The sequence below is a fragment of the Chiloscyllium plagiosum genome, unplaced genomic scaffold (genome assembly GCF_037043375.1).
Source record: "Chiloscyllium plagiosum isolate Xiang-an unplaced genomic scaffold, Cpla_swu_hap1 HiC_scaffold_11, whole genome shotgun sequence".
NCBI lineage: Eukaryota > Metazoa > Chordata > Chondrichthyes > Orectolobiformes > Hemiscylliidae > Chiloscyllium > Chiloscyllium plagiosum.
The window spans coordinates 15,729,455-15,746,119 of record NW_028270149.1 but is presented as its reverse complement, the minus strand read 5'-3'; the positions used below and the strand labels follow the sequence as shown (position 1 = coordinate 15,746,119).

At 45.3% G+C, this 16,665-nt stretch overlaps 1 protein-coding gene across 4 annotated transcripts in view; it reads right to left on the bottom strand.

Annotated features, from left to right (window-relative positions):
* LOC122557425 (RPA-related protein RADX) overlaps positions 1 to 16,665 on the bottom strand; it is a 96,059-nt gene that overhangs the window by 13,941 nt on the left and 65,453 nt on the right. For all 4 annotated transcript variants that reach the window (XM_043705146.2, XM_043705143.2, XM_043705144.2 and 1 more), the window contains exons 12-13: positions 15,292 to 15,360; positions 15,090 to 15,170 (exon numbers count right to left, since the gene is read on the bottom strand). In XM_043705146.2, coding sequence (XP_043561081.1) covers positions 15,090 to 15,170; positions 15,292 to 15,360 — 150 coding nt within the window. The remainder of the gene's footprint in view (positions 1 to 15,089; positions 15,171 to 15,291; positions 15,361 to 16,665) is intronic.

Below are 16,665 nucleotides of genomic sequence, written 5' to 3'. Positions count from 1 at the left end.
GTTATTCATCACAAAAAAAGCTTCTGCAGCTCTCTGAACAAGTACAAAAAACTGTGTATGAGCTCTATTCTTAACAGTGCTCTATTCCCATCACAGAGAGTGGTAGGTGCTTTGCCAGCAGAGGTAGTAGAGGATTCATTTAAGGTGTGTCTGGACAGATGCACAAGTCGGTAGGGAGCAGAGGGATACACATGCTTAGGAATTGGGGATAGGTTTAGGCAGTGGACTTGGAGCGGCTCAGGCTTGGAGGGCTGAAGGGCCTGTTCCTGGGCAGTACATTTCCTTTGCTCTCTTTGTTCTTTGCTTCAGATCCTCAACCAAGTATGCAAATATGTACTCCAATTTCTGAGGAATGGTCACTCAACTTGAAATGTTAACTCTTGAGTTCTCTCCACAGATGCTGCCAGACCTGCTGAGCTTTTCCAGCAATTTCTACTTCCATATTTTTAACCTGATTGCTTTGTTGAGATATGAATTTTTCCAGGGTTAGTCATACTGCAATTCAGCCATTGGGCAGTGAATGTATTTCTTGAGTAAAGTACAATTATTATTATGAGGCATTAGCAAGAATGCAAAATAACAGTGCTACATTATGGCCCTGCTTAATCACAAAGTCCTTGCATTCCGAATATATAAAGGTGTGGTTCCCTTTCAAAATGTACTTTAAAAGTGTGGGTCACAAACTACTTTAAAGTCATCAGACAAGACAAATACGTCATCTATTCACAGACTACACGTCACAAATTCTCAGAAGAAGCAAAGTTTCTTGAAAAAGGGCACAGAATTATCAAAAGCTTTCTTGTTTTTTCTGTTTGGCACTTCTCCTTTTAATAGTTTCCAGGAAGTTGAGTGACATGGATTAGTACACTATTCATTGTCCAGGCCAAGCTGACGTGAGACTGCTGTAGAAAACAGCTCACAGGCTGGAAATAAGAACAGAAACTTCTGGAAAATATCAATGGCAGCTGCAGAGAGAAATGGAGTTAATGTTTTAGGTAAAATATGACTTTTTTTGGAACTGGAGAGAGAAGTGTAACTCAAAACAGAAAGTGCTGAAGAAACTCAGCAGGTCTGGCAGCATCTGTGGAGAGAAAAACAGAGTTAGCGTTTCAAGTGCAGTAAGCCTCTTCAGGATTGGATGTTACAGACCCCATTTATTTTTTTCTCTCCAGAGGCAGCCAGACCTACTGAGTTTCTCAAGCACTTCCTGCTTTCATTTCAGATCTCCACCATCTGCAGAGTTTGGCTTTTACAGAGAGAGAAATGTGATGGGTTTTAGATTGTTGAAGATGATAGGGAGGCAGAGGAAGGACAGAGAGGTAGCTCAGGGATAAGGGAGTGAGTGGGAGAGATCAAATGACAAAAGTGCCGTGGAATAGAGGGCAGAGTGAGTGGCTCTCTCTGTTCACCCAGTTTCTCTCCTCCCTTGGCATTGTGCCTGACCTGTTGGGCGCTTTCCACCATTTGCTCCTGATGACTAGAGAGTCTAGAACTGGGGACCACAGGCTAAGGATACATAGTTGGTCATTTAGGACTGAGATGAGGACAATTGCCTTCACCAGAGAGTGGTGAGTCTGTGGAATTCTCTGCCACAGAAAGTGGTTGAAACCAAAACATTAAATGTTTACAAGAAGAAATTACTCATTGTTTTTGGGAGGGAGCAAAGGGAATGGGAGATGGTGGGAATTGAGGACTGAACTGGATAATCATATTGAATGGTCGAATGGCCTACTCCTGCTCCTATTTCCTGTTTCTACTTTTGATCCATTCGCAGATTGAAATATGAATTTGATCTCTCAGTTGGATTGAATATTTTGTGAGAATTACTGCTATTTGCTCTTCCTCAGCATCACTCCGGTCTCCAAGAAAACTTTCAAGATTGTCCAACAACAAGCCGCACTCACATGCAACGCTGGCATAATAAAATGTGGCAATGCACTTCATGTGCGTGAATTAAACGAAATTTGATACTGATCCACACAGTTAGGACGAGGCCAAAGAGGCAGGTTTTGAGCAGCATCTCGAAGGGGAAAGAGGAATAGAGAAATAGAGAGAGAGAGAGAGAGAGAGAGAGAGAGAAATGCTGAGGGAGAGATTTCCAGAGCTTAGGGCCTAGTTGAGGAAGGCAAAATCACTGGTGGTGGAGGAATTACAATCAGGATCATGAAACAGATCAGAATTAAAGGAGCACAGATATCTTGGAGAGTTGCCCGGCTGCAGGAGACTACAGGTTCAGGGAGGGCAAAGGCCGAGGAGGGAGCTGTAAACCACGCTGAGCATTTCACACAGGAGGTGATGCCAAACCAGGTCACTCAAACCACTGACAGTCTTCCCCAGTGTCAGAACTGCTACAGCCTGGTTTGCTGCGAAATGGCAGACATTACACATTGTATCTGACCCTGAAGATTGCGACAGAGCCTTTATTTTCCCACTGGCTTTGATTTTCTCATGTCTCATTGATGATTAACTGGGTAATCTACATGGCAAATAGTCAGAAAGGTGAAACAGTGCCAAACGGCATTTAATTGCGCTGGCATCACCCAGATCTCGAAACAAGCCGAAAGGTGAGCCTGATGTCAGTCTGTGACCACTCATTCAGAGGGGCTGGAGGGAAAGGCTTGTCTTTACCAGAGTCCTCAGTGTGTTAGACAGCAGCTCCAAATCCAGCCTGCAGCATCAATGCCCATACTACAGGGAATGGCTGACATATAATCCATTCACATCCCCAGGACAGCCCAGAGCACTTTATAAACGGTGAAGCATGTTGCAAATTTATTAGATTAGATTACTTAGAGTATGGAAACAGGCTCTTCAGCCCAACAAGTCCACACTGACCCACCAAAGAGCAACCCACCCAGACCCTTTCCTCTACATTTACCCCTTCACCTAACACTATGGGCAATTTAGCGTGGCCAATTCACCTAACCTGCACATTTTTGGTCTGTGGGAGGAAACCAGAGCACCCGGAGGAAACCCATGCAGACACAGGGAGAATGTGTAAACTCCACACAGTCAGTTGCCTGAGGCGGGAATTGAACCCGTGTCTCTGGCGCTGTGAGGCAACAGTATTAACCACTGTACCACCGTGCTGCCCATTGCCACCGTGCCGGCCATTACAGTCTCCCTGATACCTCTTTATCATTCACCTGTAGAACATGGGCATCACTGGCTGGGTCAGCATTTATTGCCCCTGTGAAGGTGAGGGTGAGCTGCCTTTTTGAACCAATGCAGTCCATGTGCTGTAGGTTGACCCACAATGCCCAAGAACTTGACCCAGTGACATTGAAGGAACAGGGATATATTTCCAAGTCAGGATGATGGAGGTGAACTTGCAGATGGTGATGTTCCCATGTATCTGCCGCCCTTGTCCTTCTGGGCGGAAGTGGTCGTGGGTTTGGAAGGTGCTGTCTGAGGATCTTTGGTGAATTTTTGCCATGCATCTTGTAGATAGTACACACTGCTACTACTGAGCTTTGGTGGTGGAGGGAGTGGATATTTTTGGGAGTGCAGCCAATCAAGCAGGCTGCTTTGTCCTGAATGGTGTCAAGCTTCTCGAGTGCTGTTGGAGCTAACTCCATCCAGGCAAGTGGGGAGTATTCCATCACATGCCGGACTTGCTCCTTGTAGATGGTGAACAGGTCTTGGGAAATCAGGAAGTCAGTTACTCGCTGCGGTATTCCTAGCCTCTGACCTGCTCTTGTAGCCACTCTATTTGTGCTAAGTCCAAATGAGTTCCTGGTTAACGGTAACCCCCAGGATGTTCATGATGAGGGATTCAGGAATACAGGGAGAACCAGCCATTTGGATACAGAACTGGCTCAAAGGTAGAAGACAGAGGGTGGTGGTGGTGGAGGGGTGTTTTTCAGACTGGAGGCCTGTGACCAGTGGAGTGCCACAAGGATCAGTGCTGGGTCCTCTACTTTTTGTTATTTATATAAATGATTTGGATGCGGGCATAAGAGGTACAGTTAGTAAGTTTGCAGATGACACCAAAATTGGAGGTGTAGTGGACAGCGAAGAAGGTTACCTCCAATTACTGCAGGATCTTTATTAGATGGGCCAATGGGCTGAGAAGTGGCAGATGGAGTTTAATTCAGATAAATGCGAGGTGCTGTGTTTTGGGAAAGCAAATCTTAGCAGGACTTATACACTTAATGGTAAAGTCCTGGAGAGTGTTGCTGAACAAAGAGACCTTGGAGTGCAGGTTCATAGCTCCTTGAAAGTGGAGTCACAAGGAGATAGGATAGTGAAGAAGGCATCTGGTATGCTTTCCTTTATTGGTCAGAGTATTGAGTACAGGAGTTGGGAGGTCATGTTGCAGCTGTACTGGACATTGGTTAGGTCATTGTTGGAATATTGCACGCAATTCTGGTCTCCTTCCTATCGGAAGGATGTTGTGAAACTTGAAAGGGATCAGAAAAGATATACAAGGATGTTGCAAGGGTTGGAGGATCCGAGCTACAGGGAGAGGCTGAACAGGCTGGGGCTGTTTTCCCTGGAGCGTCGGAGGCTAAGGGGTGACCTTATAGAGGTTTACAAAATTTTGAGGGGCATGGATAGGATAAATAGGCAAAGTCTTTTCCCTGGGGTTGGGGAGTCCAGAACTAGAGGGCATAGGTTTAGGGTGAGAGGGGAAAGATATAAAAGAGATCTAAGGGGCAACGTTTTCACACAGAGGTTGGTATGTATATGGAATGAGCTGCCAGAGGATGTGGTGGAGGCTGGTACAATTGCAACACTTAAGTGGCATTTGGATGGGTATATGAATAGGAAGGGTTTGGAGGGATATGGACTGGATGCTGGCAGGTGGGACTAGATTGGGTTGGTATATCTGGTCGGCATGGACGGGTTGGACCGATGGGTCTGTTTCCATGCCGTATATCTCTATGACTCTATGAATGTCAAGTGGTGGTGGTTAAATTGTCTCTTATTGGAGATGGTCATAGCCTGGTATTTGTGTGGCATCAACGTTACTTGCCACTTGACAGCCCGGACCTCAATATTGTCCAGATCTTGTCGCATTTGAGCATGGACTGTAGGAAGATGCAACAACAAGGTCCTATGAACATATGAAATGGGAACAGTGGTCAGCTAGTCAGCCCTTTGAACCTGCTCCACATTCAATGGGACCTTGACTGATGGGTTTGTCCTTTGAATTCCACAGTCCCATCTATCTCTCACTAATAATCTTTCATTCCCTTGCTTAATAAGATTCTATCTACCTCAGTGATGACACAGTATTAATGTTACTGAACTCATAATCCAGGCTAACGTTATATGGGTTCAAATCCAGCCATGGTAGATGGTCAAATTAAAAATCAATATTAAAAGTAAAAATCTCGCTGCTATCAACAGTCATAAAATAAAATCCTTCGAGGACTCATGCTCTGTAAGGAAAGAAATCTGCCATTGTTTACCTGGTCTGGCCTACATACAACTATAAGCGAATGGCTTCTGGGCAATAAACACAGGCCCAGGCAGCAAAATCTCCTTCCCCTGAATAAATTATAAAAATATTCAATGAGTTTTCTTCTCCCACCTTCTAAGGTAGGCTGCTCCAAAATCTTATAACCCTCTGAGAAAGAAAGAAACTTCCTCTTCATATACAGACTTCTTGTTTTACATGAGTGCAGTGCGAGGTTGATGTCTCACCTAAAGAACAGTACACTCTCAGCACTGCAATGAAGTACTCCACACTTCAGACTGCAGCTCCAACCCACAACCTTCCAACTCTGAGGCAAGGGAATTGTTAAAGACACAGCGACAATCTCTCGGCATCAGACCCAGGCCATTCAACAGAATATGCACAGGTTACATAAACTGTGTCATTGATTGACAAATTTACCAAGAAATAAACACTGTTAAAAATTTCTCTGAAGACATTCGACCAGGAACTCCAACTGAGACGTTGATGGTGAGCTACATAGAGTCATAGAGATATACAGTATGGAAACAGATTCTTTCATCTACCTCATCTGTGCTGACCAGATATCCTATATAAATCTAAACCCACTTGCCAGCATTTAGCCCTTCCTATTCATGTACCCACCTAGATGCCTTTTAAATGTTGTAATTCATTTTCTTACTCTTAAATTATTCAAAAATGGCACTGGGCTATGGAGACAGTGGAAAAGCTTTTCACTGTATTTTACTGTTTATCTCACTGTAAGATACAAATGACAATAAAATCATTCACATTTGCAAAAAAAAAAAAATCATTCATCGATATTAATGTCAGAGTATCAAATCTGCTTTGGTCGACTTAAGACCATAAGAAATAGAAGTAGAAGTAAGGCCATTCGGCCCATTTAGTCCACTCTGTCATTCAATCATGGCTGATGGGAGTCCTATGATCTCTTACAGGATTTGTTGATGAAATTGGCCATTCCGAGCTCTTTGTTCTCATCTTTCTGATGACCAATTCTGTTGTATTCCTATACCATTCCTTTTGGAATTCATTGTCCTACCTTAGTCACTCTTCCCCTACAGTCCTTTCTCTCTGTAGCTCATCCTCAGTGTGAAAATAAAACCCACCATGAAATCCATCTAAAGTTAGTCTCAAGCTGTGACTGTTGACCCCATCAAAATTTAGTCACGCAAACCCCTCAACACCATTCTTCTTCACCCTGCTACACACACCCTGCTATTCATCACAGAACAAGCTCAGTACAGTTTCTTCCACACACAGCTCAGTGGGAACATTGTCTACGCCCTTCTCTTCTGCTGTCCTGAAAGTAGTGCATCACACTTTACTTTCTCTGTCCTGGCAAGGATTACAAATCTTCAGCAAAGTATTCTTCAGACCTTCAGTTCTAAAGGATAACATTCCCAGTCTGTCAAGTGTCCCACACAGCCGCTGAGTCTGGATACTTGTAGTGCCGTGACCCAACACAGTTACCCGAGCTCCTTGCCTTTATAAATCATTTACTTTATTCTTTCGTGTGATATGGGATCTGGCAAGGCCAACATTTGTTGCCCATCCTGAACTAATGATTTGAGACTCAAACACATGGCTGTCAGTCTGGAGTCACATGCAGGCCAGACCAGGTAAGGACGGCAGATTTCCTTCCCGGAAGGACATGAGTGAACCAGATGGGTTTTTCCAACAAATGCTGGGAGTTTCACGTTCACCCTTACAGAGACTAGCTTTACATATTCCAGATTTTGTTTTTAATTCATTCCACCAGCTGCTGCGTGCCCCCGTACCACTTTCCTGACCCTCTGGAAAACTAGATCTGGAGTTCCAACCAAAGTGATAAACTCTGTTGCTCTCTCTACAGATGCTGTCAGAACTGCTGAGTTTCTCTGGTATTTGTTGTTTTTACCTTGGGAATACAAATCCAGTGACATTACTACAATGTCACTGCTTCCCTCACTTCCTTATATCACCCTCAATTCTTTTTGTGAGCAGCTACTTGTCTAACCTCATGAAGATACTGACAAAGTCCATCGTAAGTCTCAGAACCATGTCACAGACATGCAGTGACTTTGAGAGCAGTCGTTATTCTCTCAGCCAGTATCTTTTGCAAGATTCCCGCAAGAGCTGGCTGAGCAGATAATTTACTTTTGGGGTAGCATCAGTCAAGGGAGAACACAGTCCCTTTCTTCAAGTTGCTCTGGAATTTTAACATGCACCTGAACTAATGGATTATGCAGCCAAGGTTTGCAAATAAGCATTTCAATTGAATGATGCCACCTTCAATAACACTGCACTCTCTCAACATCACAGTGGTTGTCAGCATGGATTATACGCTAAATTAATCACTACAGCATTGCCTCTGATAGGAGTCAGGTCCAGATGTCTGACAGCTTGTGGCAAACAAATTCTTCCAATTTCAATCTCTTCAATCCTTGCATTAATTTCTCTGGCCTGACAAACACATTAAGTTCATTAAATTGATGCTTTTTTTAAACTTATACTGTTCATATCCAGGACTTACGCTTTTTGTTGCTTGTCAAAGCAATCTACTGTATACCCATTAATGCCAGTAGGATAATATTTGGTCTGTGTGTGGAGTGGTGGTGTTAGTTGTCTCATTGTCCAAAGTAGCTGACTGATAGATGATGGAACTGTTAAAATCAAATGGTGCAGTGTGAAAAAGAGAATTCTGTTTCAAATTTCTTGAAATTGAAAGCAGACGACAGCACAAAGCTGTCAAATTGTTGTTAAAAACCTACCTGCTGCACTAGTGCCCTTATATAGTATGGTCTACATTTGACTCCAGATTCACAGCAATAGGGCTAACTCTTTGTTGCCATCAGAAATGGCCAGGACAGCTGAACCATTTAGCTGAACCAATATCATGAGAACTTTAAAAGGAAGTTGTCTGCAGTGATTTTTGTTTGGTGCAGTCGCTGCATCAAGGTCGATTTTCTATTTGCTCCCAACACTTAGAGCATAGAACAACTCAGCACAGAACAGGCCCTTTGACCCTCGATGTTGCACTGACCTGCGAACTAATGACTTAGAGGGCTTTGAAGAGCGTTTAATTGAAATTAAACTTATTTCAAAACGTGGCTGTGACCATTTAAACTCGGAAGGTTTTCTGCCCTGTTTTCTTTGTAACTTCATAGAAACAGAAAACAGCATCAGGATTCAGCCATTCGGCCCATCAAGCCTGCTCTGCTATTCAGGCTGATCATGGCAGATCATCCTAATCAGTACCCAGTTCCCATTTGGTCCTCCTACCCTTTTGTGTCCTTAGTCCTAAGAACTACATCTACCTTCTTATAGAGTCATTCTTGAAAATGTTCAATGCTTTGCTGGTTCATGTGACAATAATTAATCAAATCAAATCAAAAACTTTCTGTGGCAGAGATTTCCAGAAGTGAATGAGAACCACAGTGTACATTTGAAATGTTTTCTTTTCTCTGATACAGTAATCGATGTAGCGGAGGAAAAGTTGGGGGGTGGTGCCAGTGGAGCTACGGAAGATGGACTGTTCCACATATTCGACGAAGAGGCAGGCATAGCTGGGGCCCATGCGGGTGCCCATGGCTACTCCTTTGGTTTGGAGGAAGTGGGAGGATTGGAAAGAGAAGTTGTTCAGAGTGAAGACCAGTTCAGTCAGTCGAAGGAGGGTGTCAGTGGAAGGGTACTGGTTGGTTCGGCGGGAAAGGAAGAAGCGGAGGGCTTTGAGGCCTTCGTGATGGGGGATGGAGGTGTACAGGTTCTGGATGTCCATGGTGAAGATAAGGCATTGGGGGCTGGGGAAGCGAAAATCATGGAGGAGGTAGAGGGCGTGGGGGGTGTCTCGAACGTAGGTGGGGTGTTCTTGGACTAAGGGGGACAGGACCATGTCAAGGTATGCAGAGATGAGTTCGGTGGGGCAGGAACAGGCTGAGACAATGGGTCGGCCGAGGCAGTCAGGTTTGTGGATTTTGGGCAGGAGGTAGAAATGGGGTGGTGTGGGGTTGTGGGACTATGAGGTTGAAGGCTGTGGATGGGAAATCCCCTGAGGTGATGAGGTTATGGATGGTCTGGGAGATGATGGTTTGGTGGTGGGAGGTAGGGTCATGGCCAAGGGGGCAGTAGGAGGAGGTGTCCGCGAGCTGGCGTTTAGCCTCAGCAATGTAAAGATCGGTGCGCCAAACTACCACCACGCCTCCCTTGTCTGCCAGATTGATAGTGAGGTTGGGGTTGGAGCGGAGGGAGTGGAGGGCTGCACGTTGCGAGGGTGAGAGGTTGGAGTGGGTGAGAGAGGTGGACAGGTTGAGGCGGTCAATGTCATGGTGGCAGTTGGCTATGAAAAGATCGAGGGCAGGTAAGAGGCCAGCACGGGGTGTCCAGGTGGATGGGGTATGTTGGAGGTGGGAGAAGGGCTCGTCAGAGGGTGGGCGGGAGTCCTGGTTGAAGAAGTAGGCGCAGAGGCGAAGGCGGCGGAAGAATTGTTCGATGTCTCGCCATGTGTTGAACTTGTTAATCCAGGAGCGTAGGGGGATGAAGGTGAGGCCTCTGCTGAGGACTCCCTCCCTCCGCTCCAACCTCACTATCAAACCGGCAGACAAGGGAGGCGCGGTGGTAGTTTGGCGCACCGATCTCTACATTGCTGAGGCTAAAAGCCAGCTCGCGGACACCTCCTCCTACTGCCCCCTTGACCATGAACCCACCTCCCACCACCAAACCATCATCTCCCAAACCATCCATAACCTCATCACCTCAGGGGATCTCCCATCCACCGCCTCCAACCTCACAGTCCCACAACCCCGCACTGCCCGTCTTCCATAGCTACACTGGCACCACCCCCCACCTTTTCCTCCGCTACATCGATGACTGTATCGGCGTTACCTCGTGCTCCCATGAGGAGGTTAAACAGTTCATTCACTTTACTAACACCTTCCACCCCGACCTCAAATTTACCTGGACCGTCTCAGACTCCACCCTCCCCTTCCTGGACCTCTCCATTTCTATCTCGGACGACCGACTCAACACGGACATTTACTATAAACCGACTGACTCCCACAGCTACCTAGATTACACCTCCTCCCACCCTGCCCCCTGTAAAAACGCCATCCCATATTCCCAATTCCTTCGCCTCTGCCACATCTGCTCCCAGGAGGACCAATTCCAATACCGAACAACCCAGATGGCATCCTTCTTCAAAGACCGCAATTTCCCCTCAGATGTGGTTGACGATTATCTCCACCGCATCTCCTCCACTTCCTGCTCTTCTGCCCTTGAACCCCGCCCCTCTAATCGCCACCAAGACAGAACCCCACTGGTCCTCACCTACCACCCCACCAACCTCCAGATACATCGTATCATCCTCCGTCATTTCCGCCACCTCCAAACAATCCCCACCACCAAGGATATATTTCCCTCCCCTCCCCTATCAGCGTTCCGGAAAGACCACTCCCTCCGTGACTCCCTCGTCAGGTCCACGCCCCCCACCAACCTAATCTCCACTCCTGGCCCCTTCCCCTGCAACCGCAAGAAATGCAAAACTTGTGCCCACACCTCCCCCCTCACCTCACAAATTCACCTGCACCTCCACACACATCATTTACTGTATCCACTGTACCCGATGTGGCCTCCTCTACACTGGGGAGACAGGCCGTCTACTTGCGGAACGTTTCAGAGAACACCTCTGGGAAACCCACACCAACCAACCCAACCGCCCCATGGCTGAACACTTTAACTCCCCCTCCCACTCCGCCAAGGACATGCAGGTCCTTGGCCTCCTCCATCGCCAGACCATGGCAACACGACGCCTGGAGGAAGAGCGCCTCATCTTCTGCCTAGGAACCCTCCAACCACAAGGGATGAATGCAGATTTCTCCAGTTTCCTCATTTCCCCTCCCCCCACCTTATCTCAGTCCCAACCCTCGGACTCAGCACCACCTTCTTGACCTGCAATCTTCTTCCCGACCTCTGTCCCCACCCCCTCTCCAGCCTATCACCCTCACCTTAACCTTCTTCCACCTATCGCATTCCCAACGCCCCTCCCCCAAGTCCCTCCTCCCTACCTTTTATCTTAGCCTGCTTGGCACACCCTCCTCATTCCTGAAGAAGGGCTTATGCCCAAAACGTCGATTCTCCTGCTCCTTTGATGCGGCCTGACCTGCTGCGCTTTTCCAGCAACACGTTTTTCAGCTTTTTTTATTGATGCAGAGTAAGTGAAAGGGAAGTGTTTCATAAATGGAGTCACAAGGAAGTGATGCTGAATAGAATCAAATAATCTTTACAGGAAGCAGGCTATTTGGCACATCAAGTCCTTCTGAAGAGCATCCCATCCAGCTCCACCCTATCCCTGTACCCCTGCATTTCCACCTAACCTGTGCTTTGGACTGTGAGAGGAAACCAGCGCACCCAGAGGAAATCCACGCAGACATAGAGAGAATGCGCAAACTCCACACAGGGCCACCTGATGCTGGAATAGAACCTGGGCAACTGGCGCCATGAGGCAGCAGTGCTAACCGCTGAGCCACCATGCTCGCCTTGCTGCACCCTTAGATTTGGCTGCCTTTCCTACATTCCAACAGTGTGTACACTTCAAAAGTGTTCTTTTAGCCATGAAGTAGTCCTAAGATTGCAAATGAAAATGCAAGTCGTATTTTTACCCAAAATGCCAACAGTTCACAGGCTTAGGCCTTTGTAGTGAACTCAAAAGTACAGACATGTCAAACTTTTTAGATTAGATTAGATTACTTACAGTGTGGAAACAGGCCCTTCGGCCCAACAAGTCCACACCGACCCGCCGAAGCGCAACCCACCCATTCCCCTACATTTACCCCTTTTACCTAACACTATGGGCAATGTAGCATGGCCAATTCACCTGACCTGCACATCTTTGGACTGTGGGAGGAAACCGGAGCACCCGGAGGAAACCCACGCAAACACGGGGAGAATGTGCAAACTCCACACAGTCAGTCGCCCGAGTCGGGAATTGAACCCGGGTCTCTGGCGCTGTGAGGCAGCAGTGCTAACCACTGTGCCACCGTGCCACCTGCAGTAAAGCAGAAATTGCTGGAAAGGTTTAGCATGTCTGGCAGCATCGGTGTGGAGAGAAATCAGAGTTAACGCTTCAGGTCCTGAGAGGGTTACTGCATCCAAGACATTAACTCTGATTTCTCTCCACACAGATACTGCCAGCCCTGCAGAGATTTTACAGCAATTTCTGCTTTTGATTCAGATTTCCAGCAACCGCAGTTCTTTCAATTTCTTGTCGGTTTGAAGGCTATTGAACAACCAACTCGGCATAGTGAACTACAGCAACATCCATGCGTTTTTATTTTAGTACCCTTTTATGATACTTAAGTTAACAGATTGTAACACTTCAGCACCAGAGATATTCCACTGCTGGCTAAATTTGATTCTGCCTGCTATTAAGGGTAGGGGCTTGTTGTGAGGGCCTCAAAAGAGGATTTTGGAAGAGTAGCTTGGGTTTTGTTTCAGTCAGAGACAGAGACGGAGTCTGAGAGATGACTCAATGCTGCGATTAGCTGGCTCCATGCAGATGGGGCAAAGGACTGGCTTGTGGACACTTGATTTCTGTTCAAAGTGGTTAGGGAGACAGAATCATACTAGTGATTAGATGCTGATGTGAAACTCCAGTGGGATGTTGTGTCTGGAGAACAGATTGAATGGCTGGGATTTGAGCAATTGTTGGCACAGTTGATGAGTTGGGACCATGCCTGTATTTAGATGTTGGAGTCATGCCTGGTAAAAAAAATGGGGCAGTGTCTCAGAAGAAAGTGAGCTCAGTGGGAAGAGAAAACAGGATTTGGGAACTCAGGGGCAGTACTATCTCAGTCAAGCTAACTGGTAATTAAGTGCTTACAAGGAATGTCAGGAATTCTGGAGATTGTGATGTTGGGAAAAGGGATTTCATTGCCAGGACGCATGTAAGTCATTCAGGCAGAATGATTTGGAGTAAGTGTTCAAAGTAATGTTTGGGTCTAGATCTAGAAATTCTAGAATTGGAATTTCTTGTTGAGGTGCTAATTATCAAACTAGATTTGGTCACTAATCTCTAGATATATCGCTGTCAAATCTGTGCATTCTGTCTCGATTAATGTGCTATTCAATGTGCTCTGTAGGGTGATGGATGATATATTGCCTATTAACGCATAGTTAACTCATGTTAATTATGAATGTCAGAGTATAAATTGTATACATACATAGCATCGACTGTTTCACTTTTCTAAGTTTGCGTTCACTTAATAGTGTCTGACAACTGATGGCTACATGTTAATTAAAAGATAACTTGGTGACAACTGGGTGTAAATGGGGAACATGTCATCAAGTGGAATACTATTGTGGCCAGAAGAAAAAATGCCTGGATGAATTTAACATTTGACCATTTATATTTAACAACTTCATACAGTAGACTTCAGCATGTTTATTTAAAATTGTGAACTATTGTGGCTTTATTCTCTTAGCAAGTATCTGGGAACACAAACTTTCCCTCCTTTAAATGAAAAATAGTTACTCAACTCTAACCAGATCGCATAAGAATTCAAATATCACTGCAGCAAGATATGACTTTCATTTCCATCAATGGTTGACTAAAGTCCTTTAAGGAAGGAAACTGCCATCCTTACTTATTCTGGTCTACATGTGCTTCTAGACTCACAACATTGTGATTGGCTCTTCATTGCTCTCTGGACATCCCGTGAATAAATCAGAAAAAACCAGTTGTGGGTGAGCACCAGATAACAAATCAGAATGAAAGCTGCTGGAGTATTAACAAATACCAACCAGATGATGAATCACGAAGGGACCTTGCCATAACTGATCCTGTCTGGCCCACAGTTGACTTGAGGCATGCTTTATATGGTTGACTACAAAATGCCCCCAGCCCACCACCGAACTGTACATGCAATCATGACGAGGGCCGGGCTTAGCCTAGTGGTATTATCATTAGACTATTAATCTAGCGACCCAGGTAATGGACTGGAGACCCAGGTTCAAATCCTGTCCAGGCAGATGGTGGAATTTGAATTCAATAAAAATCTAGAATTTACCATCTCACATTGACCCACGAATCCATTGTCGTCAGGAAAAACTCATCTGGCTCATTAATGTCCTTTAGGGAAGGATGATTTGGAGATGCCAGTGTTAGACTGGGGTGTACAAAGTTAAAAATCATACAACACCAGGTTATAGTCCAACAGGTTTAATTGGAAGCACTAGTTTTAGGAGCGCTGCTCCTTCACTGCCATCCTTACTTGGTCTAGCCTCCATGTGACTCCAGACCCACAGCAATGTGGTTGACCCTTAATTGCCCTCTGAAATAAATAGTGGCTTAGCCAGTGATGCCACGTTCTGTGAATAAATTGTAAGAAATAGAAACTCACAATGACGTTTTCTTAGGGAAACTAGGGATAGGCATTAAATGCCAGGCTTGCCAGTAATCCCCACATTCTAACTGGGAAATAAAGAGTTTGCTTGGGTTAATGAAAGACCAGCCATGAGGGGCAGTGCATGGCAAAAGAGGCTCAAGGGGCTAAACAGCTCATTGCTGTTCCCATAAAAGATACAAGTTACAGGCCTCAGCACAATCTCTCTGCACTTCAATGCAACAGTGCCTTTGAACTGTGAGTGGTGTTACATTGGCACGTGATTATGATGCTACCATTAAACTAACCTCTTTGATGACATGGCCCCCTGTCGGTTCACCTTCCTCTTCTGCTTTGGCATGCCTGTTGGTGGATTTGACAACTTCTTCCTTGATTTGATGGATGACAAGAACAACATTAGCTTCCCAGTGCAATCTTCCCTCCCCCACCACCCCAAAAGCAATCATGGAGTGAGGACCAGCCATGAATGGTAATGGTGTGTAAGCATACCTGAGTGGTTTGTGGGCTTGGCATTTGCTATCATAACTCTTCTGCAAGTCTCGAAGTGGATACCTATTTCTAAACAAAGATGGAGGTATTAGCATTCAATCCCACAGTCAGTTTCTTGTAATGTAGCAGATTGGAATGAAACAAAGTTCAAGGACTACATATGAATTAAGCAAATGTGGCCTTTGGCCCTTCAAGCCTGCTCCACCATCTGATAAGATCATTACTGATTTAATTTATCCTTAACTCTATATCCCTGCATAACCCCAATGCCATCAGATCCTTATCAATCGAGTATCTACATATCGAAATCTTAAAATATGTCCCTGCCTCCATTGCTCTCTGCAAAAGAAGCTACCACAAAGCAAAGACTTCCAAATGCCTTTTAAGACAATAAAACACACTGTTTTGCTGACCATCTTCAATTTGGTAAATTTTACTTTAATTTCTCTAAACCTCAGTATCTGAAAATATTTCAATAGAGTTAGCTAATGTCAGCTTGAATCACTGGGAAACCTAACTGGAACTTGGCAAAATCTTAAATCACCGTGTGGATCAATGGGTATTAACCAACTTCCTTCTCCCACCATCATTGTCTGTTCAGTCATGGAGGTCTACAGCAGAGTAAAAGGCTCTTCAGCCCATCAACTCTGTGCCTGTTAAAAACAATCACAAAAATAATCAATTAATGGCATCATGAAACCCGCAGAGTTTTCAGCTGCCCTGATTGTTTCTCTTCAGGGGTTAGCTTCCAGCAGGCACAGATCCGTAATTCCTGGAGATTCCAGGCTAATTGAGGAGAATTGGCAACCTCAGTTGAGTCTAAGTTGAGTTTCAGTCCAGTCTCAAGGAGGAAAAAAAGAATTTAACCCCAGAAAAAGTCACTTTGATTCAATTCAAAATGTTTGCTTATACTAAAACTGAACATAGTTAATGCTTATTTATTAATACCTCTTTCACACTTGGGAAAAAAAACCTGTCAGAATGCATTTTCATTTGCACTTACCAAGTGAGGGATGTTAGGACTGGGGAACAGGATAAACCCATGTTCGGATTACAGTATGGGTTAGTCAAGGTAAAGTCGCCATGGGCCGAGTGGACTACAGGGCTGGTCTCTCATCAGAGACGACTGGTAGTGACTTCACCTGAGGGTCACTATGTCTCAGGTGAGGGGACAGTTTGAGAAGGAGAGTCCTTCATGGTAACCTCAGCCAGTGCAGGAATGGAACCCGCATTAATCTGCATCACAAACCAGCTATCCAGTCACCTGAGCTAACCAACCACCTATGGGCAAGATACTCAACTTGACTAAGATTTGCATAAGATTGAGTTTTTTTTCAACAGTTAATCATTTTGACTTCATTAGCCAAGTGAGGA